Here is a 22,901-nt window from a genome sequence, read left to right on the forward strand (position 1 = left end):
TTCTGAAATCAATGGTTCATAAGTTGAAAAATGGTTCAAATGGCTCTGAGCATTATGGGACTTAACATCTATGGTCATCAGTCCCCTAGAACTTAGAACTACTTAAACCTAACTAACCTAAGGACATCACACAGCACCCAGCCATCACGAGGCAGAGAAAATCCCTGACCCCGCCGGGAATCGAACCCGGGAACCCGGGCCTGGGAAGCGAGAACGCAACGGCACGACCACGAGATGCGGGCGGTTCATAAGTTTCTTTTAGTGTATTTTTTATGATCCATATACACCTACAGGCGAAGTCCAAAAATAGCTGGAATCACTCTCTTGTGTATAGAAGAGTGGAATTGGTGAGTCTGACATTATACCGTCATTTCTAAATTTATTAAACAATTTGCTAATGTCCTGACACAACTGCATTCATAATGCGACATTACTGTATTCATTTTTGGGATTTGAGGTCCGCCAGTTACGCAAAACACCGTTTTTCTCAGTACCCAAACATGTTTCGGCACCACTGTGCCATCATCAGTGGGTTTTCGTTATTATTTATTTTCTAATGTGAACATTTCTGTTACATAATTATAAAATTATGAGCATTTTTAGTTCAAACAACAGATCGTTTCTTTTTGGAAATACCTTTACATTTGGTGAGCACGAATTTTCTGGACCACTTTTGTGTTAATTATTACAGATAGCGTGTCATCTGCAACCAAACGACGTCGATGAGAAAGTTTTTTCTGAGAGTTAACCTATCTTCTAGAGTGTAATTTAGTTTTTCGCGATGTTTTCGTGCCTATTTTTGTGTGGCAAGCACGTCCGTAACTGGCGGACGTCAAATCGCAAAAAATTTAACTGCAAACACTGCCAGTACAAGGAGCTGCAAATCAAAAGATAGATATTACTGTATTCAGCTGCGCGGAACATCCCTCTTCAGATCGATGTGCAGCACAGCTTTCTTAGAGTCACTCAAAACCAAACACTGTCACTCACTGCTTTATGGACTCCGCGTACCTATGCTACATACTGTTTCGGTTCTAATGATCACCCATCATTCAAGGCATAGTGTCTGGTCGGTTTGTTTGTGGCGTAACACCCTCAAGGACAGGACATAAAATTTTAGAATTACTTACAATAATGAAAATAAAGCGCTTAATGCCAAAAACCTTCAGCAGATAATGAACGGGGAATATTTGCATACCAATTCCGACTTTCATATGAGTGCGACCGAGGTATATTATGTAGATAATGATGAAACACAGGTAAAGGTATATTCTCCCGCGAATTTTGTGAGTCGAATATATCACTAATTATCTCTAGGATGACAATTTCCATTAAAATCAAGCACTGATAATGCTGTGTCCCTCCAGAAGACACGGAACACAGTTTACACAGAACAGCGCCGAGCTAACTACAACTGAGGAATAACAAAGTAAAGGTTAGACTGCAGAGAAATTGCACATGAGAAGGAGTATGTTACACATCCGCCTTACGTCACACTAAAGGTTTCGAAGTCGACAGCTATCTGCCAGACGTGAATAGAAGCATACAGACGACTCCACTCAGCATGTAGTACCTCAAGACAATAGCCGGACAATCATCAGATAATATTAGGACGGCACTTCAGTGCGTATCTCAGGACTCCTTTACAGCTGCCGCCAAGAAAAGCAAAACCGAACATTATACAAGTGAAGTTAGTCATTGTTCATTAGATTTAGGACCATAACGGTACTTAAAGATTTCTCACTGTAAGTAAACTTCGAATTATATTGTCATACATAATTTTCATATTTTTATTAACTGTTATAAAATGTATCAATAAATTATCGTAAATTGTTGCAAATCTGTGATGCCATCTGTTTTTGTCATACCTGTAGCCTAAACCTATTTGACCACGTGACGAATCTCTGTAGCTACTGCATCCAAACAAGCAACCTCAGTAATAGCAACTACTTCGGTGATAGGAGAGTTCCATTCCTCCTATATTTGTATGTTTGACAGCAAGTGCACATGGTGTATACAACAATTAGAAAGCTGAATGCTGTCACACACAGAGTTACACTTGCAAAACACAAAAACACACATACACACACACGCATACACAAGGAACCTCCAATGCCTGACACCTTAAAATCCCAGAGTTGTCTTCCAGAATTGTTCAAAAGACACAGTTAAGATATCCTTGAAAAGTACCACCACATCTGTCTGTTGACAGCGTTCCATGGGAGCCAAGGTTTCTAGTAGCTCACACAACTACTGGTGGCACTTTCTTGCTCGCTTTTAAGACTTTCGTGAAGAAGTTGACACACGTTTATGCAACTGGTCCAGTCTACCCCCAAACCATACAACACTGCTGATGAATCAGAAGCTGCCGGATTTCACTGATCATACCATTTAAGCATCTTGTAGCGCGTTCAGCTTGACAACTTGATTAACAAACATGACAATGATTGCCTGATGTCTGACAGCAACTGAGCTTGGGATTCGTCCATGTTTCCGGCCAGGTAATGCTGAAGATTCTACTGCCACCTCAACATCAATTGACAGAATCTCTTGCTCACTCACCTGCATTTCTCGTGTATTTCAGCATTAACTGTGTGCGATTTTCTCCTATTGACATTACTATGACTCCCGGTCTGGGAAAGCTATACAAGTTGAACAGACTGAGTTCATTTTTCCGCTCGTTTTACAGCTATATAATCAACTGAGACACTCGCCTCTGTATCTGAACGTTTCATCCCATACATACGCCTATGACTCTTATTTAGGTTGCTTGTAATACACCTGACTGCCCTTAATTTCTATTAGCAGCTGTATCATAGTCACTGTGATTAAGTGAGAGGCCAAGTTTGAAACGCACGTGCAAGTACGAGAGGAAGGTGATGGCCGGGTGAGGACAGGAAGCAGTAACGCAAGCACCCATTTCGGCAAGATCAGACTGTGCTAATGGAGGCTATGTCCTCTCCTGTGCTGTACTACGGGTTGAAGCAACTTTCTTACCGACAGACTGCAGTGGCGGGGGACAGTTTCGCTGCCGTGCAGCCAGCCACATTAAACACTGCTCCACGTGTACCTATAGAACCCGTAATACAGCACGTGGCGTTCGAGAAGGAACTACGGCGGACTGAACACTCACCCCCATCACTCGACTCAGTACATAGTTGTTTAAATCAGTGTATATTCTCCTCATTTCATGTTAGCTCTTAGACACAGAGTCCTCAATTATTTGTCTTATTCAGAATGTTTCACAATTTCGAGTACGAGCTTATTGGTATTGTCGAGGGGACTTAGTAGATACAGTTTTAATAAGGTATCCATGTACCATTTTGGTATAAAAATAAGCATTCGCGGATCATGGTACACACAAAAACCTAGAAGAAGACGATGTCGTCGGTCCCTGCTGTAATTATGACGCCACATACCATTTTCGTGCGACTAAATAACGAGTGCAAGAAACTGCTCCACGGGTTCGCCGCACTCTCGTCTCTTCAAGAGAAAGTCCTTCTCCATGCAGAAGAGAAGCCGACGACGAGTACTGGAACACTGTACGTACCGTGGACTACAGTAGAGCACACCGGTCAGAGCTCATTGTGCCCCCTGTGTGTATCATGAAGTGGAAAATTAGGAAAAGAACCGATTTTCAAAGTTATTGTACATCAAAATGGTTAATTTCCGAACGAGGGTGTCTTATCAGAACTTTGTCTACTAAGCCCCTCTACAACTTCTAGAAGCCTGTAAGGAGAAGTGCGAAATACCCTGCATATTCTCATCTTTATCTTCCTTTACAATATTTTCGCCACACATAACTCCATGAAAAATATTTCACAAAATCGTAACGCGTTTCTATCACACAACTAGTTATTGTTTTCCGTGCATTCTCTTCCTCGCCGTTTCAATGGAGAACCGCTTTGTCATTACGTGTGACGTTATGTCGAGCTATGGGTGTGCAGAGAAACCAATGACCATTCGAACCAATGGTAGACTGCTTTACCACCACAGCCGAAGAAAGCACAACAGACAAAAACCAATGTGAAAGCAATGTAAGTCACTATTAACAAAGTGTCGGACATTCAAGAAAGCTACGCTCCCCCTTAGAAATGTCCTCCGCAGATGGGAACGAAACGTCGGGTTTTAAGATGAAATCCATTCGACCACGGCATAACAGCCCAGAACAATTCATTAATTGTGACATTTCCAGCTGTGAAAGTTTACATTTAGCAATGTCAGTTTGTTTTGTTGACACACAAGTAATAGTCCTATACGAATTTGTTCACCACCGCACCATAACTAACTGATACTACCATGAAGTTCTAAACCAATTACGTGCAACACGACTCAAAAATTGTTCAGCTTCGTGAGGATAAAATTATTGACTCCTCAATACATCACAACTTTCCCACCAACAGGACATTAAATATGAGGCAGATGTGGGCCAAAAACAAAATGATATCGGTTTAAACCCATCCTACGCTCCGGATGTGAATCCTTGTGACTTTTCTCCTCGTTAGAGTGAAGAGCGACGTGAAACGGAAAAGTTTTCACGCCATAGAAGAGGTGACACTGAAATAAACACCACTTATGAACCCAAATGATGCTTCAGTATGAATGATGCGATGGTTGGTCGACTGATTCAAAATAGTGCGTATCAGAAGAATAGTAACTAGTGCTCATCGGACTGCAGGAAATGAATTGAACGACGACAAATCCGTAAGTAAAAACATCTGACAGCACTGATACGACGATGGCATACCTTTAACCTCATTATTGTTCTTATCAGTTAACTGTGTAAGGTCGGTTAATAGATCAATTTGTGGCGATTTCTGACCATTTTATTATGAGTGTCCCGTTCTCCGGATGCACCGAGGAGAAAATGAGAGCAGTGATTGGTTTACTGCACTCTGATGAGACAGTTGAGATTATTTAAAGTTGCGGTACGGTGATCCCTGATTTACTGAACGTAAAAGTCGCGAGGGGATTAATAGTTTTAAAAGCGGACATGTGTCTGGAACGAAATTTCACTCTGCACAGGAGATGCGCTGATATGGAATTTCCTGGCAAATTGAAACTGTGTGCCGGACCGGGACTCGAAGATGGGACGTGTTCCTTTCGTGGGCAATTGCTCTGTCAACTGAGCTATGCAAGCACGATTGATGATCCGTCCTCACACCTTTACTTCCGCCAGTATCTCATCTCCCATCTTCCAAATGCAGAGAAGTTCTCCTGTACACTTCACGGGACTAGTACTCCTGTAACAAGGATTACTGATGGCACACGACTTCGCCAGTGTGGGGTATGTTTCTGGAAGAGGTCAGTCGTGACTCATGTTCGGTAGCTCAGTCGGCAGAGTATATGGCCGCGAAAGACAAATGCCCCAGGTTCTAGCTCCAGTCCGACACACAATTTTAATCTGCCAAGAAGTTCTGGATGTGTATCTGTCTGCGATTAAGAGCGTTCGGATAGCTCATTCACTTGGCGAAGGAACAGGAATGTCAAGGCAGCTGAGTGGGCCATGCTGTGGCAGGACTAACTGATGATATTGGGTACGAGATAAACGTTAGCGACAGTTCAGTATTTTAATCGTTCCTGAATCTCTCAACTACCACAAAGTTTGTGTTCATTGGATATCGTATCAAGTAACAGCCACAAAAAGAACTGTTTAGAAATAAAGAGATCACATTTAAGGCGTTCTGAAGAAGAAGACGATGACTTTCTCGGTCGCATACCAACCGTTGAGAGACGTGGATCCGTCACTTCGAACCACAGAGCAAGTGGCACAGCATGTTGCGGAAACACCCGTCTTAGTGTACAGAAATAGAAGTCAAAGTCCTGCAGAAAAGCTGACGATAACAGTTCTCTTGTGGGATTTTGATGTAGCGGGGGTGGATGTTAGTAACGTAAGAAGGTTTCTTCGAGGAAGAATTTAGAAGACTGGTTAGAGCTGTGGAGCAATGACGTTAACTGCAATATCAGTATCCCAATGAACCAAAATTATAAAAAATCTAATTTACTTTTTAACTCATCCTGGAGTTTTGAGTTCCCCCACCGCCTACACCGCTCTATAACAGCATCAAATGCAATAGAGCATAAGTCGAAGTAGTTTTCTCTGATAAGTATCAGTCAACATATTCACTATCTGATAAAAAGAATCTGGACAGCTCTATGTATCTTTGTAATGCGGAACTGATTACTAGATGCATAAAAGTAGGCGAGAGGTATTGTACACAAAATGAAATTTTCACTCTGCAGCGAAGCGTGCGCTGATATGAAACTTCCTGTCAGATTAAAACTGCGGGTTCACAGAAGAGTTTCTGTGAAGTTTTGAAGGTAGGAGACGAGGTACTGGCGGAATTAAAGCTGTGAGGACGGGGCGTGAGTCGTGCTTGGGGAGCTCAGATGGTAGAGAACTTGCCCGCGAAAAGCAAAGGTCCAGAGTTCGAGTCTCGGTCCGGCACACAGTTTTAATCTGCCAGGAAGTTTCAGGTATTGTATATTCAGTAGACAAGCACTATCAGCAGAATGAGTCGATTTAGAGAATTCTGTCATTTGTTACGTAGACTAGTCATTGAATGTCACATGAGCAAGAAATCCGTCAGGGACATTTCAGCCCATGTCGACTGTGGGTGATATGATTGTGAAGTGGAGACACGTAGAAATAACACCAGAAAACCCAAGACCAGGCACACCTCAAGCCCTGACACACGGGGATCTTCGAGAATTGCGGAGGGTGACTGTAAATGTCGCAGGAAATTTGTGGAAGGAACCACTCGTCAGTTCCAAAGTGCTACCAGCACTACAGCTAGCAATATTATTGTGCATAGAGAGTTGAAAATAATGGGCTACTACGGTGGAGCCCCTTGTCGTAAGTCACACTATTCTGCGCTCAGTGTTAAGCGACGCTGGAGGCGGTGGAACGAGCGAGGCTACTGGATTTGGAGTAAAAAGTCACGTTATCCCTGTGACAATCCAATGGAAGTGTTTGGGTTTGTCGAACGCCTGGACAGCGTTACCTGCCATCACGTGTAGTGCCAACTGTGAAGTACGGAGGAGGTAGTGTTAGGGTATGGGTGTGTCTTTCTCATTGTTAGGAGGTGGTTCCTTTATTACAGTTAAGAAAAGCCTAAATTAAGAAATATATCAACACATTTTATAGCACTATGTGCTTGGTATAGTACAGGAACAGTTCGGAGAGGACAACCATTCTTATCAGCATAACAACGCCCACTGTCAAAAGGCAACACACTGAGGCAATTATAATGATTTTATTAATAGGGTGTGTCTAAGACTGTGCAGTGTTGGGCAATATGTTGCCACTAGATTGTGAGAGACAGCGGTAGGTAAACGGGGGGACAATGAACGTCCTGCGTAACGTCCCTGGTGACGTGGCATTACGTCACGCAAGTAAGAAGACGGCCATTGGTCGACCACAGAAGGCAAACTACGTATAGGCAACAAAACGGAGGGTTCTCATTGGCTCAAAACGAAAGGAAGCACTTTCCTAACGTGTGTCAAGGTAACGTAGAGGCAGTCGTGAAGGGACGGCGGATGTGAGTGGTTGCGTGCCGGGTGTAGATTTCGCTGATAACGGTAGAATTTGCAATTATATCAGTTGAACTGTGGCATTTTTTAGAGTTTGTTAAATATAACTGTCATTACTTTGGCGCGGTACGCGAGCGTAAGACCGTTGTAATCTGCGTATGGTGTAAACGTGTTTTGTAAACCAGCAGGGAAGATTAAAACTGTGTGCTGGACTGAAACTCGAACATGAGACCTTTACTTTTCACGGGAAAGTGCTCTTCTGACCTTCTTTTGTTTTCCCCCTCCGCTTATAGCGAGCGGTCACATTGCCATTTTCTCTTTTAAGACGCTATACCTTTTTTTTTCACTTCGACGACTTGCGTGTCAATAAACGCCAGTCTCTACCGACTTTTTTTCACATTTCGTTTCGCTGAAGAAATAACACAAAGAAACATTTCTAGTGCGCGCCACATGTGACGTCGATGCTCCACGAGGGCCGCAACCTACCAAGTTCATCTTTCAAATTTTTTTTCTTTATTTTTAATTTGAAATTGAGGAGTACAGTCAGTGGCAGGGCGGAGGAGGCAAGGCGGGTAGGGGTCGAATTCAGAGGCTTGGCCATGATGTTTCCCTCCTCCTACCACCGAAGTGGGCTGTCATTTTGTTTTTAATCAACAAATACAGGGCTATTACAAATGATTGAAGCGATTTCATAAATTCACTGTAGCTCCATTCATTGACATATGGTCACGACACACTACAGATACGTAGAAAAACTCATAAAGTTTTGTTCGGCTGAAGCCGTACTTCAGGTTTCTGCCGCCAGAGCGCTCGAGAGCGCATTGAGACAAAATGCCGATAGGAGCCGAGAAAGCGTATGTCGTGCTTGAAATGCACTCACATCAGTCAGTCATAACAGTGCACGACACTTCAGGACCAAGTTCAACAAAGATCCACCAACTGCTAACTCCATTCGGCGATGGTATGCGCAGTTTAAAGCTTCTGGATGCCTCTGTAAGGGGAAATCAACGGGTCGGCCTGCAGTGAGCGAAGAAACGGTTGAACGCGTGCGGGCAAGTTTCACGCGTAGCCCGCGGAAGTCGACGAATAAAGCAAGCAGGGAGCTAAACGTACCACAGCCATTTACAATTGCTACAAGCCCTGACACCCGATGACAAAGTCAAACGCTTTGAATTTTCGGCGCGGTTGCAACAGCTCATGGAAGAGGATGCGTTCAGTGCGAAACTTGTTTTCAGTGATGAAGCAACATTTTTCTTAATGGTGAAGTGAACAGACACAATGTGCGAATCTGGGCGCTAGAGAATCCTCACGCATTCGTGCAGCAAATTCGCAATTCACCAAAAGTTAACGTGTTTTGTGAAATCTCACGGTTTAAAGTTTACGGCCCCGTTTTCTTCTGCGAAAAAAACGTTACAGGACACGTGTATCTGGACATGCTGGAAAATTGGCTCATGCCACAACTGGAGACCGACAGCGCCGACTTCATCTTTCAACAGGATGGCGCTCCACCGCACTTCCATCATGATGTTCGGCATTTCTTAAACAGGAGACTGGAAAACCGATGGATCGGTCGTGGTGGAGATCATGATCAGCAATTCATGTCATGGCCTCCACGCTCTCCCGACTTAACCCCATGCGATTTCTTTCTGTGGGGTTATGTGAAAGATTCAGTGTTTAAACCTCCTCTACCAAGAAACGTGCCAGAACTGCGAGCTCGCATCAACGATGCTTTCGAACTCATTGATGGGGACATGCTGCGCCGAGTGTGGGAGGAACTTGATTATCGGCTTGATGTCTGCCGAATCACTAAAGGGGTACATGTCGAACATTTGTGAATGCCTAAAAAAACTTTTGAGTTTTTGTAGGTGTGTGCAAAGCATCGTGAAAATATCTCAAATAATAAAGTTATTGTTGAGCTGTGAAATCGCTTCAATCATTTGTAATAACCCTGTACAAGGGAGCCATATGCCAAAAATTGTGACGATAATCTGAACCGAAAAGAGCCATCTTGCCTGCTGGGATCACCTTATCGAGAGAGCGAACAGTAAGAGGCGGTCGTCATTTCAACGGACATCACCAGTCGTCAGCCGTCGGAGTGCCTGATATCGCTGCCCACCATCAGAGATTGTTCCTGTTGCGTATGGGGACCGTGGAAACAGCACGTCTGCAGTTCAGCTTCTTCTCACACCCAGCACACCCCAGCCTAGTTAGCAGAAAGGTTCCGATGTTGCGTTATGTTCGGTAAGACCATGAACTCGTCCATCATGTAATGCCACAAATCGAAGACCTCCTTTTCGCCGTTGCGGTACATGTAGTGTATCGCCATTTCTTTTACCCAATTCATCGCATTCATCCGGGTCACCGGGAAATAGACGGCGTCGGGATGAAAGAGGTCCAGGGCCACAGTCAGAGCAAAGGGATGGCGTAGGAGGACAGCCAGTATTTGGCGGATCAGTTTCCAGCATTCGCGTGCGGGGCCACCACTTAGTCTATGTTCGTCCGTATCTACCGCCGTATAACGGGAACACATGGGATCGTCAGTTAGGTCGGACATTTCTCGTCAGTGACCACATACGACGTCGACCACACGAAAGTGGCCAGGGAGGGCGCGTGGATGGCTCGCCAAAGCGTGGGTGGCTTGCCAAACCCGGGTCCAGTCAACCATGGGGTGTCGTACAATGTCGTTAGCCGGATTTCAGCGTCGAAGAACATTATAATCAATCTTTGCTGTTGGGTTCCGTGTCTCCGGTATAAGTCCCAACATATAGCTGTGTTCCAGGAGCGTCCTAATATGAGATATTGGGAACGACAAATGTCCCGCACGTAACTGTGGCCACAGCGTGTGTGGGACCACCTTTGCTGTCATGATGCTTGGAAGAATGCCAGAGTAACCGCATTGAGCGAAGGGGTACAAAGCGAGTGCTCTGTGCTTGACGTGAGTGAGTCCAACACCTCCTTTGTGGGAGGGTAAAGTAAGAGTAACAAAAACGGATCTTAAAAACTGCGCCAGTATTCACCACGTGTCCGAACAATGCCTACATCCGGGAAACCATCGATAATACGTGGGCGTAATGGTTAAATCGTCCGCCCCCGGTAGCTGAGTGGTCAGCGCGACAGAATGTCAATCCTAAGGGTCCGGGTCCGATGCCCGGCCGGGTCGGAGATTTTCTCTGCTCCCCATCGACGCGCAAGTCGCCGAAGTGGCGTCAAATCGAAAGACTTGCGCCCGGCGAGCGGTCTAAGCGACGGGGGGCCCTAGTCACACGACATTTATTTATTTATAGTTAAATCGAGAAGCCATATACACATTGACGTACTGAGTTCGTTGCAGAATGTCCAACGATCTAAAATTGTTGAGCCGAGCCTGTGTGATGAGTGGTTGTAAGACCTTACGATACAGAAAGGCTGCCGTACGTTGTATTTGTCGATGGCACGATATCCCTAAACATTTGAGCATTGGGGTTTTTGTCAGGTGTACAGCCAGTTCTACAGGTATGCCTCGTCCGACCCCCACGTAGCGTGAATTCCGTAGGTTGATCACACTACCAGCACCGCCCCATACTGTTGCTGTACGTATTTCGTCACCAGTCTGTGCTAAGAGCATCACATCATTGGCATACGCGCCACATCGCAAGGTCACGGAGCGGAGGTTAAGAACTTCCAAGCGTCGCCGCAGTTCGTGAAGAGCGGGTTCGAGGGCAGTGGCGAATAACACAGCCCTGGCTCACGGACTTGTTGACACGGACGGGGGCGGACCGACTGCCGTTTATCGTAATCTTCGTGACCGCACCATGTATCAAACGAAACACAACAGATATCGCCACGCGCAGGGTTACGATGTGGTCCATAACTGCACCAAGGAAACCATGTTCGTCGCAATCGAAAGAGTGTTGTGGAGATGGCGTATCTGAATCAGCGCCACCACGTCTCTGTAGGTGCTCAAAGTCGTAACAACATAAGCGCTGCCCCCAATGCAGGTTTGATAAGTGCGAATTGCCGCCATTATCGCAGATTTGAGCCTCTCACGGAGGATGGGTGTAGTAGTCTGTGTTTAGCATTGTCAATGGGTGAAAATCAAGCGGGCCACAGCCTCCTCCAGGTTTGGGCACCGGAATCAAGAGGCCCTCAGTGAATTCAGATGGCACTTGAAAATCGGGGTCCAGGAGACCTCTGTACATTCTAACCTAGCCATATTGGGCCCATAGGATCAAAGATAAAATTCAAGAGGTAATCCATCGGCGCCTGGCGTTTTGTTGCGAGCACCGCAAAACATAGCCTCCCGCAGTTCTTCCAGTCACCTCCGACAAGAGAGTAGCATCATCTTATGGGTTCCGAGAGACATGTAAGTCGGATAGGACTTCCCTGACGCCTACATCCATGTTGTACTCTCGCTCGTAGAGTAGTGTATATGATTGTGTGAACGTTCGGACGATAACTATTTCCGTTTCATCTCGTCGTCCATCCTCCTTCTCGACCTCCGTAATGAGCTGCCTCTTGCGCCTTTTCCTGTCTTGAACGATATGGTGGAGGGAAGATCATTCTCCACTAACATCGCCAGTTGTCCTCGCCCACACTCGCACACCGAGGAGACGTACCTTTATCGTTATGCGCCGTTTCTTATGGCGCTTCGGCGATTTCTGTTTACACTGTCTCACCTCTGTGCCCGGCGTAGGTCAGAGGGCAGATGTGGCACCCTGTTCTTCAAGTTCCACCGTAATATCACCTTTTCGTTGCAGCGGTGCATGGGTTCCGCCTGGGCTCGACGAGAGGGCAACAGAGGCATCGGCGCTAGAAGACGGCTTGTATGAACACAGAAGGGTCGTCCTAGACAGCTGGCGTCTACCATCTCGCTGCCGCAGCATACGTAATCGGCATAGCGGTTGCTATCGACGGTCGAACCTGATCGCGATCGTGAGATACGAAGGTATACGGTGGTGCAGTTCAGTACGGACTTCTCGCACCCAGTTAAGGACAGAGTAAGTTTCAAAGGTCTTCCGTTTTTTCGGCCGTATGGCTGAGGACTGTACCAGTGGGTCAAGAGCAAGGGTGACCACTCCGCTGGAACTTCAAATGGCAGTTCAAACACTCGCACATGTTGTGTTCCCAGTCCAGTACGTTCAAGTGTTACCACACCCACGTTTCCGTCAGAGTGGCAGAGTCTGTAACCTTCTGTTGAGCGTCTGAGAAGCTTGTCACAGGCCACATCGTCAGTGAAATTAAGAAACACAACGCTGGAGACGACAGAGAAGTGGATACCCAGCAGCTCTTTCGAGCCAACATGTACCATGCAAAAATCTCTTTACTTCGTGGGCCTTGGGTGCAGAGTACGTTGCGTCGAACTGCAGCTTGATCGTGGCTTTCCGATACGAAAGAGCCATCGGATGTCAGGAAAGCAACTACGACACTTAACACTAGCGTGGTGGCGCGGTCAACAACAACAGATCCAAAAACGCGACATGGAGTGGCCGAGAGCTAACCGACTGCCGACTGAGCTACCCGACCACGTCCCACGATCCGTCCTCACAACTTTACTTTCGCCAGTACCTCGTCAGTCGTGCTTAGGTAGCTCAGTCGGTAGAGCACGTGCCCGCGAAAGGCAAAGGTTCCGAATTGGAGTCTCGGTCCGGCACACAGATTTCATCTGCCAGGAAGCTTCGTAACAGCTGCATACTGAAAATTTCAATCTGCAGCACAAAAAAAATTGCTACAATTAAATATGGCCTACCTTCAGAAAACATGCGTGCTGTTATTCGATCACTAACTGCTGTAATACTTCACATCATTCTACACCGTTGCAGCCATTCTTCCAAACACCGAATCCGGCGAATCTACGATGAGCGCTTCTACTGTGCTGAGGGGGTACCATCATCTGGAAGACGCAGGTCAGTGTATTTCATGTCCCTACAGTGAGATACGACGGATGTGCATGTCTCCACCAGCAACCTCGCTGAGTTTAATCTGTCACGAATGGATTCTATGACAGGTCTTGCTAATCCAAGGAAAGTATTGAACCATGGTTTGTAGACATTGACTTCCCTGAAATGGACTGGCCTGTCCAGTAGTGCGAATCTGATGACAATGGAACACCCTTGCGATCAGTTAGAACATCGACTTCGCTCCAGGCTCCAGAGCTCATCACTACGTTCTCTGGTTTTGACTGTCGAGTATCCTCTATGGGCATTGAGACAACTGATTGAAACTGTTCTCATAAGAATCCGAACCATCATGAAGGCGAAGGGTGGACACATCCCATATTGATATGCGCCAATGATAGTGAAAAAGCAGAGGAAACGTAGGAAGATGAGAAGGAAACTGTGCACAGCCACACATGAGAACGACTGAGAAAAAGTGCGTGTTGAAAATAGGTAGTACTCACTGTCGAGCCACTTGGAGTCGTACTTGAGGGTCCTCTTGAAGGAGAACTCGCGGCGGCCGGTGGTGAGGTTGTGCAGGTCGGTGCGGAAGATGACGGTGTCGGCCTTGGTGAACTCGGCGTTGGTGCCGCTGTAGAGGCCCGGCAGGCCGCCCGGGTTGCCGCGCTCCACCCACACCGCCGTCGAGTTGTCCGCCGGGTCGTACGGGCACTTGGCCACGCCCGTGCCCACGCCGGGTACGTAGTCACGCCGCGACAGGTGCGTCAGGTTCGCCTGTAATGAGCGAAATCAGCTGTCTGGAAAGGCTAGCTCTCGGACGTAGATTTTCGTCTTACGTTCTCTTCCTATGGTAGAGAACTATAGATTAGTCAGAAATTGAATGTTTTCCATATGCCCAGCCAGTTTACAGCTTTCTTTGTCTAGCAGAGTTTCCCGGTAAATGTCATGTAAAGCGATTTAAAATACAGCAAAAATGCAGGTTCTCTTTTTTTATAGAAAACTCTTTTTAAAAAACCGATTCTGTATTTACATGCAATGCTAGCCATTAACTTGTAATCCTAGGAACGATAGCAAATAATGAAATTTTACATATTGTGAATATAAAGTACAGTAAAGTAGGAAAAACATATTATTAAGTTTGTAGGTTATTTTGAGGAGAGCAATTTAACACACAGAGCTGCTACCTCTGCCAGCAACAATGACTCTATCCCGGCTGCATATCAAGTGGATCTTCGTTTGTATGACAGATATGGATACGACGTTCTTCCGTCGTCGAAGTCACAGTCCATAAATGTGAGACGTTGGTTAGTGGTGGTGTGCAAATCTCGTAAGAGATCTGGAGTAGGTGTTGGACAGGGCAACAGCCGAATGCGTTCTGTATCTAGGTAGGTTAACATATCACAGGCAACATGGCGCGGAGTGGCCGCGCGGTTTTAGGCGCTATATCACCGATTGCGCGGTCCCTCCCGCTGGAGTTTCGAGTCCTCCCTAGAGCATGGTTGTGTGTCCTGTTCTTAGCATAAGTTAGTTTAAGTAGTGCGTATGTCTAGGGACCGATGACCTCAGCAGTTTGGTCCCTTAGGTATTCACAAACATAGTAACATTTGAACAGGCAACATGCAGTCTTGTGTTATCTTTTATGCGTACCATACTGCACAAACAAGCACTGTCCGTTACATGCGCAAAACGAAAATTCAGCAGACTGGTGCTCGTGTTCATGTCCATAATCAACAGACTGTGAGTACCGCAAGGTGATGCTCCAGCTGAGTCCACAAACGCTAATCTTCAATGGATGAGCTGCAGAACACAAAGGTTCCATTCAGATTTCGTACCTGTCCACAGATGGATTTGATCGACTTTGCAGAAGTTGCGAGCCAGAAATACATTACAGCACGCCAAGAACCACCTAAAAAGAAATTGAGCTCAAAATGCAAGCAGACAGCATTCTGAACTGCTCCATTTTGTGTTATTATCTCTTTGGTGTACATTGTGATGGATTTTACAGGCTGTTTGACGCCAGTGAATTTGCCCAGAGACGTTACTGCCTGTGATGGACTCCGCAACTCGCTCTCTTGGGCTCTTACTGCCAGTAGTACGTCTTACGCTGATCCAACAATACATAAAAGATCTCTATCTTCTTCGCTGCTGGGTGATGATACGATATCCCTCTCTCCTCTAACAACACAAAAGGCCTGAAGTGGTCCGCGCAATTATCCCAGTGCCATAGGAGTAATGCTGATGTTGGTAACCCAGTTAGTAGCTATGCCATCATGGAGAGAAAGACAGGGATGGTGCCATCCGTCTCGTTTAAAGAAGGCAGCAACAGCACCAAGACAAAGAATACACATGAGGAAGCCGTGTGAGCGGCAGACGTTCCCCATTACTAGCTATTGCGGTTTGTTGTCACTTGCATTCATGCGGATGAGCGTGCGTCGATTGTGAGTCTACAGTCACATGACCCCTTCCACCCGGATTAGGAAACATGGTCGTCAGCTACGTCACAATGGAGAGCAAGTCGTAGAGTAAGAGCATCGGACCTGCGCACACTGCAACTTCGCGGACTGTGCGTGTCCGTGTGTTACGCTATTAATGCCACGCAGGCTGCTGTTTAATTAGGTGAAGGAGTATCGGTCATCTTCGGTAACTTTCAGCAAGCTTATTCTCCCTCTCTCTAAGCCACCACAGCCGAGTTATCACCAAGCAGATCAGGCGCACATCCGTTGTGCTGCAAGGGCAGCCAGTGTTCTGCGTGGTCCACGCTGGGTCTGCGTCCACGAGTTCGCGTGGCTTTCTGCATCACATGCGTGGCTGGAAGTCATAGCGCAGTGTCAGGTGTGGCTCGACCTACTTAAAGTAACTGGAAGGACAGTAGCAAAGCTAGGAGCCGAGAACAGTGCATCAAGAGATGGATAACGACTGTCGCTGGTCGCCAGTCTTGGCACTCGGCATCCTAGCAGAAGCCGTGGCTCCCATATCATCAGACTTCGGCGTGTCAATGCCCTAGGGCCAATCTTTGGGAAGCCACTCTGGTTTGAACAACTGCCACTTGACGACTCGCTGTGACACAGAAACACCATTCTTCTATGAAGTCAGTGTTGAGCAGCTGTGTTTACACCCATCCACAGACAAGCCTTTGTCGGTCGAACAGCTGGGCAGCAACGTGACGTCCAGCCTGTGATATCCAGTGCTGTACTGATGACGCTGCCGTGTGTGCTTGGGGACTGTCTGCAGCCTGGGAATCAGAGCCCTTCCAGCAAATCTAAGTCTCCTACTCACTTTCCCTATTACTCTTTTTGTGCGGTACTCACACTTCATACTGCTTAGCAGTATAACCTCTAAATCCTTAAGCGATGTGACGTAATGAAGATGTTCACTGCTAATCTTGTAATCAGATGCTACTGGGCTCTTTCCCTTTGTTGTAGTCACTATGTTACATTTAAACACTTTCAAAGAGAGCTGCCATTCGTCATCCCAAGTGTTTCGGCGTGCTGTGCTAGTATTAGTCGTAGTCGTAGGAAAGGAGAATTCTGTTAAAAAATTCAGTAAAGGCGCTGTTGGGCGATGAAATCTGGGGCCGCTGGCAGTGTGTGGTGTCAGCAGCCAGTAGGCCAGACAGAGTAAACATGACGTGGAGCTGCAGCGGCGTATTGCAGATACGATTTGTTTGAAGTGAAGCAACAGCGAGACTGGGAACTGCAGCGCTGCTTTAAGTTATTGCGATGTATGAGGCGAGGCAGTAGGCCAGAGCCGGGAGTGGCGATGTGTAAGTGGCTGACATATGGGAATTTGCCCCTGCCATAGTTTCTGCCTTTCTCTGACACTACGTCCAAAGCGACGGGAAAAGCAGTATAAATAGTCAGGCACTTTTAGCTTGAGAGATGAGACAGGTCGGTCGAGAGTCGGGTTGTACCTGTGCTGGTCTACACTTATAGGGGCCAGTCTGGCAGCGATGTTGTAAATATTCTGTGTAAACCTTTACTTTGTTTCTATGTACTTGTTTGGGCTTTGGGCTGTATTCTGGCTCCGGGGACACAACACCACCACGGGACGGAACGGCAGCCAGATACTTGGAGAGTGCACGGTCTGCCTGAAGGAGGGCAGTGACATCAATCTGCAGCAGGTCCAGGACGGGCCACGTTCGCTTCCCACCTGGCGTACTGGGGGCCGGAGAGGCGTACGCTCTGAAGGGCGTGGCAGCGCTGCAGTGGCGCCAGAGACGGCGGCGGGTGTTGCCATCCTGCAAGCACCACTACCGGCAAGTTGCAGCATGGCATCCAGGAGGGTTCGTGTCTAGGCCTGTCCTCGGAGCAGTGGCGGCCCGAGGGCCACAGGTGACCAGTACATCCACCAATCCACCATCGTCCCATGGTCACACATAGCAGGCCAAACGGGGTGGAGGACGGCGGGCACCAGGGACTGTAACATTCTCTGGAATCGCGGGCAGCTACGCTGCGCATGAAGGGACACTTCGGCGGTCGGGGACCGAGCAGAGCGCGGCCGACTCCCAGCTGAGCGGCCTTGATAACAGAGCAGCGGCGTCGGCATACCAGGAGTTGCTGAGCCGGCTGGACTCACAGAACAGTGCTGCAGGCAGCACGCTGACACTATACTGCACCCATCGAAGTGCTGTAAATTATGTGAACAAAGCAATGCTACCGAATACTGCTGTATCACTCTGCACTGCCCCTTGACACTATTGAACTTGCTTGGCCTCCTGATGAAATATGGCGCGGTGGGTCCTGGATTCAGCTCGGGCATCTGGAGTCCCGTGTTTGGCCATCGACGCCCCACAACAGGCACATTGATTTACGATTGTCCAATGACGATAGCTTCCTGCTAACATAGCGTCATCAGCGCATAATCTTATAGTACTACTGAACCAATCCGTTCATAAACTCTGAGAACATTGTACTTCCTATTACGCTTCCTCGATGGACATTCGACGTTACTTTCGTTTCTGTACAACACTTGCAGCTCTGTATAACATTGTGGGCTCTCTTGCAACTTTTTCATCGAAGGCAGAAAACATGTCGAGACTGCAGACTTCGTATGTTTACAGTCCCGCCACAAGCAGTGGTGTGAATGTCTGCCACGCTACTCGGCTACTGGGGAACTAAGAAAATAGCCTTGCAACAGCCATGAACCGCCCAAAGAGGGGGCGTAAATCCTTTCTTTTCAGGCAGCTGCCTCAAACAAGTTGGATTCTGTTTGTGACAGTTAGACTGGACTTCGTCGAATTCGTCGTCTTGCCATGCTGTACTGCCACAGGAGGACTTCTGACCGTGTCAGCTGTGCTCGACTGTAGATGAAAAGCTGAATACCTGAGGTAGCATGGCCGTGTCCTGTTGAAGACTCTGGACTTGCACATGTTATTACTAAGTAATAGACGCTGATCTTCTGGAACTTCACGTGTCATTTCCTTCTACTTCGTTTATTTTATTGTGCAGTTCTAATTTAATCCCGGATATTATGATCCGGCGACTTAAGCTGTATTGAAATGAAATGAAATAACCGTGCGGTATTGAAGGCCGAGAGGCCCCTTCCGGGGAAGTTCGGCCACTGGGTGCAAGTCTTATTTCAGGTGGCGCCACACTGGGCAACTTGCGCGTCGGTGATGACGAGACAATGATGTGCACAACACAGCACCCAGTCCAAGTGTGGAGAATAGTTCAGCCTGGCTGGGAATCGAACCCAGGCCCGCTGCTTGGTACGCAAGTACGTTGCCACTCAGCTAAACAGGCGGACTTAAGCTGTATTAATGTTTACTTACAGTAAATAACATAACTTTAAAACTATTTATTTACTGCCGTAGGTTACAGCTGATACTTTTTAGTAAAATATTCTTTGAGGAACCACATGTTTGTGAAGATACTACATATGAACATATTTTGCTTAGCAGTCGTACTGTATCGAATTCACAAATGCCTCGATAGATTGAAATAACAAAATGGTACGATGTCTTACTCTTGTCCAGACAAAATCATTGCTCTCGTAAACAGAAAAATAATGATGGCGCTTCTATCTGACGTTGAAACATGGCCGTTTCTACCGTAAAAATCCATTTTTCATTAAAGCGTTCATCAACTTAAACCTGGAGTTTCTTGGATGTTACATGGCGATTTTAATCATGATACATGGCACTCGACGGAAAGCTGCCAGTTTTGACTATTATCATTGACACATACTCTGATTTTCATAGCATGACCTCGGCTGTGGTACTCGGCTATCATTTGTTGGAATTTAATACTTCCCCACTCTTCCAACAGCGAACCAGCTTTCCAAATTGTATACTAGATACCAAAGACTCACCCTACAGTAAGGGGAGAAATACCGCGTATGCTATTTGCTTCCTTATCGTCTATAGCGTGAAAGAGTGGTTTTTTTTTTCTGCAACCGTTTGCATATTCGGTTTCAGAGTTCGACCAACCTGGCATTCACCTAAATGTTTTCAGGAAATCGTGTAAATATATTACGCAGACTAACTAAAAAAAATGGTTCAAATGGGTCTGAGCACTATGGGACTTAACTTCTAAGGTCATCCGTCCCCTAGAACTTAGAACTACTTAAACCTACGGACATCACACAAATCCATGCCCGAGGCAGGATTTGAACCTGCGACCGTAGCTGTCGCGCGGTTCCAGAGTGTAGCGCCTAGAATCGCTCGGCCACCACGGCCGGCAGACTAACTTATATATCACGCTAATAATCGGATTCTGCCTCAATCATCTCCTTGCTTTGTAGGCTAGGGCTTGACTTGTACAGATCCTTCATTAATTGCAAGCAATAAGAAAAAAATTAATGTTTTTTTTTTCAAGTCACTCTGACAATATATTTATGCCTCTGTTACCTGTCTGGTAAGGGCTGATTCGGGGAAGAGAAGAAACGAGCTTGTGGGGACGCATCTAAAAGAAAACAGTAATAGAAAATTAAGTTATTATTAAAGCAGTTCATAATAGTACGATCATTCGTTTTCATAGTCTCTGTTAAATTACGTGGAACTGCTCTCACTGCTGTCTAGGCTACGTTTTATTACAAAAAAGGTAGATTGTTGTTAATGTGAAATTAAAATGTACTTAAGAAAGAGAGTTCTTCTTTCAGGTTTCAGAATACAAAATTGCAATGACGACATGTCGGAGCTTCGAGAGAATGAACATGATTATTATATTTTCCTAATTTTAAATTACAGTAGTTTACAAGAAAAACAACTTTAGCATGCTGCACATTAATCTATATTTTATTAATGCAGCCAGACGTGTTTCATCTTCGTAACAAGACGTCTAGGTGTCCTGGAATGCTACATGAATTTTTTCGTTATCTTAGATTGGTTACGCATCTAAAAACTGCTCTTGTAGGAAAAATTAACAATAAAAAAACTTTCATGAGATGATTTTAAATCTAAAATCAATATGTGGCAACAAAAAAGTCATGTAATATTCCAAGACACAACTGAAGATGTTAAAAAGGATAAACGTGCCTGGATGCATACGTAATACGTATAAATATTAATGTGCAACACGCAAATGGTGATTTTCTAGCGAACTACCGTAATTATGAGCAGCTGCTGCGAAAATTGTCACCATAAGAAACTTGTTTACCAATTTTGTCAGCAGTCTGATTTGATAGTTTAGGGTTCTATGTTGTTGCGAGCGAGACACAGTGCTTGGGAGTTTATGAATCTACACTTAATTCTTCTCTGGCACATCTGATTGTATTATAATCTGATGCTGTACAAGCTACGCTGCGCAACTAAATCTTAATGTTATTTCAACAAATAAAGTTAAGAAATACCTGTTTTTGTCAGCCATCGTCCATACTTGCGCTTTTTTGGTGGTAGGTTTATCATTGGGATATTAAATGTCAATGGTATTCTTTTTAAAGACAAATTATGGTGATGAACTTCTTATGGTGCCGAAGAAATAATCCCAGCTAGTCTTATCTTAGCGGTGTAACGTCGTATGGGATATATAAATGCGACTGGAAGTGGGAGAATCCAGAGAAAATGTTAATCTCGTTTTGATCTTGGCATTATATTAAGTTTAGATTTTGGAATCAGATTTGTTTGTAGTTATTACAGTAAGTCTGCTGGAAGGGCACAACTCCACGTCACTATCGGGAGCGCACTGGTGCGTCTTCGTGGAGTTGCTCCAAATTTAGAGAGCGGGTGTTGAATGACTAATGAGCTTGGTTGGTTCTTATGGCTGGTGAAATAAAATAAATGCATAGTTTGTCGCACCAGTTAAACGAAACGCTATACCAAGAGACGTAAGAAGCGACACGTACGGATCGGCAAGTAGCAGGGATGGCGCTAATTAAATCTTCCAGAAGCGAAGGTTATATTATGCGAACTAGAACGAACGTTCGTTGTAAAGTACAAATGTCAGTGTGTTAATACCTACCGACTCTCAGGATCAAAGGCAATTTATCAGCATACTGGAAGCATGTTAATGCTGTCCAATGTACAGGTACAATGTCCAGCTCTAATGAACGTAAGTGCTTTAAAGTGTCGCTTCCAGTTCATCAAGCTCATCAAAAGCTCCGGAACGCTTGTAACTTAATTCACCTTTCAAAAAGATTAGTCGACCAAACTAATAGTGCCGCCAGAGTAGTAGCAAATTAACTCGTACCTCAATTTCACGATCACCGTGGGCGATGGAAACTTTGGCCATTCGCGCAAATGCATTTGTAGCAGTGACAGCTCAGTAAAAGATCAGCCGATTTTACTAAGCAATTTTTGTGCTTTCATCAAGGCGCACATCACTGTTTAACAACAATCATATACACAGGTATACAGCACTCATCCTCAGAAACAATTCTACTTCGGTCTGCTGTTAGGAGTATTCGAATTCTGGTATGGTCGCACTGTCCCAAATGTAGCGACTTCTCCTATAAAGGTAGATTCACGTCACGCTCATTCTTCAGAATGCCAAGTACAGTGATTTTTATATGGTTATAACTGTAGGCACTCTTTTTCCTTCGTTACTACGTGTTCTCTGGATTTCAATAGGATTGCGGAACTCTCATGGTTTCACTGACAATGTCCAGAAAGTCACTAACTTTACTCAGCGTACGCGAAAACAGATATCGTTTCACGTATTTAATATCTGACATATCATCCCAGAACAAAATTAAATATCTTTTCCGCCACCTGTTCTGACCAGGGTTGAGTCAAGATATAAACTAATAGAGAGAAGCAGCTGTTAGGAATTACTTCTATTGCAATTAACTTGGACTAACTTGCGTACCTTGTTAGATGTTTCAAAAAATATGTGTATAATGGGCAGAAAGAGACTTGTTTCCTTCTGTTTTTCCATTATCCTGTCCGTCCAAAATGTTCCGAGACTGATTTTATTCCTGGCGATAAGAGACGCCAATGCAGTTAAGTGCGCTGACAGCTTGAACAAATAACTGTAAACAACGGATGTGCATTCGAGCAGTCACTTGCGGGCAGGTAGTGTGAAGTGGAGAACGCGAGACCGTAGTGTGCATCACAAATCG

At 45.6% G+C, this 22,901-nt stretch overlaps 1 protein-coding gene across 3 annotated transcripts in view; it reads right to left on the reverse strand.

Annotated features, from left to right (window-relative positions):
• LOC124622155 (semaphorin-2A-like) overlaps positions 1 to 22,901 on the reverse strand; it is a 1,077,868-nt gene that overhangs the window by 155,573 nt on the left and 899,394 nt on the right. For all 3 annotated transcript variants that reach the window (XM_047147795.1, XM_047147796.1, XM_047147794.1), the window contains one exon: positions 13,910 to 14,180. In XM_047147795.1, coding sequence (XP_047003751.1) covers positions 13,910 to 14,180 — 271 coding nt within the window. The remainder of the gene's footprint in view (positions 1 to 13,909; positions 14,181 to 22,901) is intronic.

This window comes from Schistocerca americana, chromosome 7 (assembly GCF_021461395.2).
Source record: "Schistocerca americana isolate TAMUIC-IGC-003095 chromosome 7, iqSchAmer2.1, whole genome shotgun sequence".
NCBI classification, from domain to species: Eukaryota; Metazoa; Arthropoda; class Insecta; order Orthoptera; family Acrididae; genus Schistocerca; species Schistocerca americana.